At 69.8% G+C, this 722-nt stretch overlaps 1 protein-coding gene across 1 annotated transcript in view; it reads left to right on the top strand.

The window, feature by feature from the left end:
• PANX2 (pannexin 2) overlaps positions 1–722 on the top strand; it is a 6,553-nt gene that overhangs the window by 4,327 nt on the left and 1,504 nt on the right. The window contains 1 exon segment of the mRNA XM_077757833.1: positions 140–721. Within this exon segment, the coding sequence (XP_077613959.1) occupies positions 140–721 (582 nt within the window).

Here is a 722-nt window from a genome sequence, read left to right on the forward strand (position 1 = left end):
TGGGAGAGGCCCCCAGTGCCCCCAAGGCTGGCCCCCAAGGAGGTAGAACGAGGCCCGGGCCCGGGGCCTTCCCGCGTGGGGAACACCGGCGCCGAGTGTGGCTCCCCGCGCCCCAGCCCGCGTCTCCGTCTGCCCCCAGAGGAGCCCATCTACTGCTACACGCCGCACAACTTCACGCGCGACCAGGCGCTGTACGCTCGCGGCTACTGCTGGACGGAGCTGCGGGACGCGCTGCCCGGCGTGGACGCCAGCCTGTGGCCGTCGCTGTTTGAGCACAAGCTGCTGCCCTACTCGCTGCTGGCCTTCGCCGCCATCATGTACGTGCCCGCGCTGGGCTGGGAGTTCCTGGCCTCCACCCGCCTCACCTCCGAGCTCAACTTCCTGCTGCAGGAGATCGACAACTGCTACCACCGCGCCGCCGAGGGCCGCGCCCCCAAGATCGAGAAGCAGATCCAGTCCAAGGGGCCCGGCATCACGGAGCGCGAGCGGCGGGAGATCATCGAGAACGCGGAGAAGGAGAAGAGCCCCGAGCAGAACCTGTTCGAGAAATACCTGGAGCGCCGCGGCCGCAGCAACTTCCTGGCCAAGCTGTACCTGGCGCGGCACCTGCTGATCCTGCTGCTCAGCGCCGCGCCCATCGCCTACCTGTGCACCTACTACGCCACGCAGAAGCAGAACGAGTTCACGTGCGCGCTGGGCGCGGCGGCGGCCGGGCCGGCGGG

Source organism: Crocuta crocuta, unplaced genomic scaffold (assembly GCF_008692635.1).
Source record: "Crocuta crocuta isolate KB4526 unplaced genomic scaffold, BGI_CrCroc_1.0 scaffold143, whole genome shotgun sequence".
Classification (NCBI taxonomy): Eukaryota; Metazoa; Chordata; class Mammalia; order Carnivora; family Hyaenidae; genus Crocuta; species Crocuta crocuta.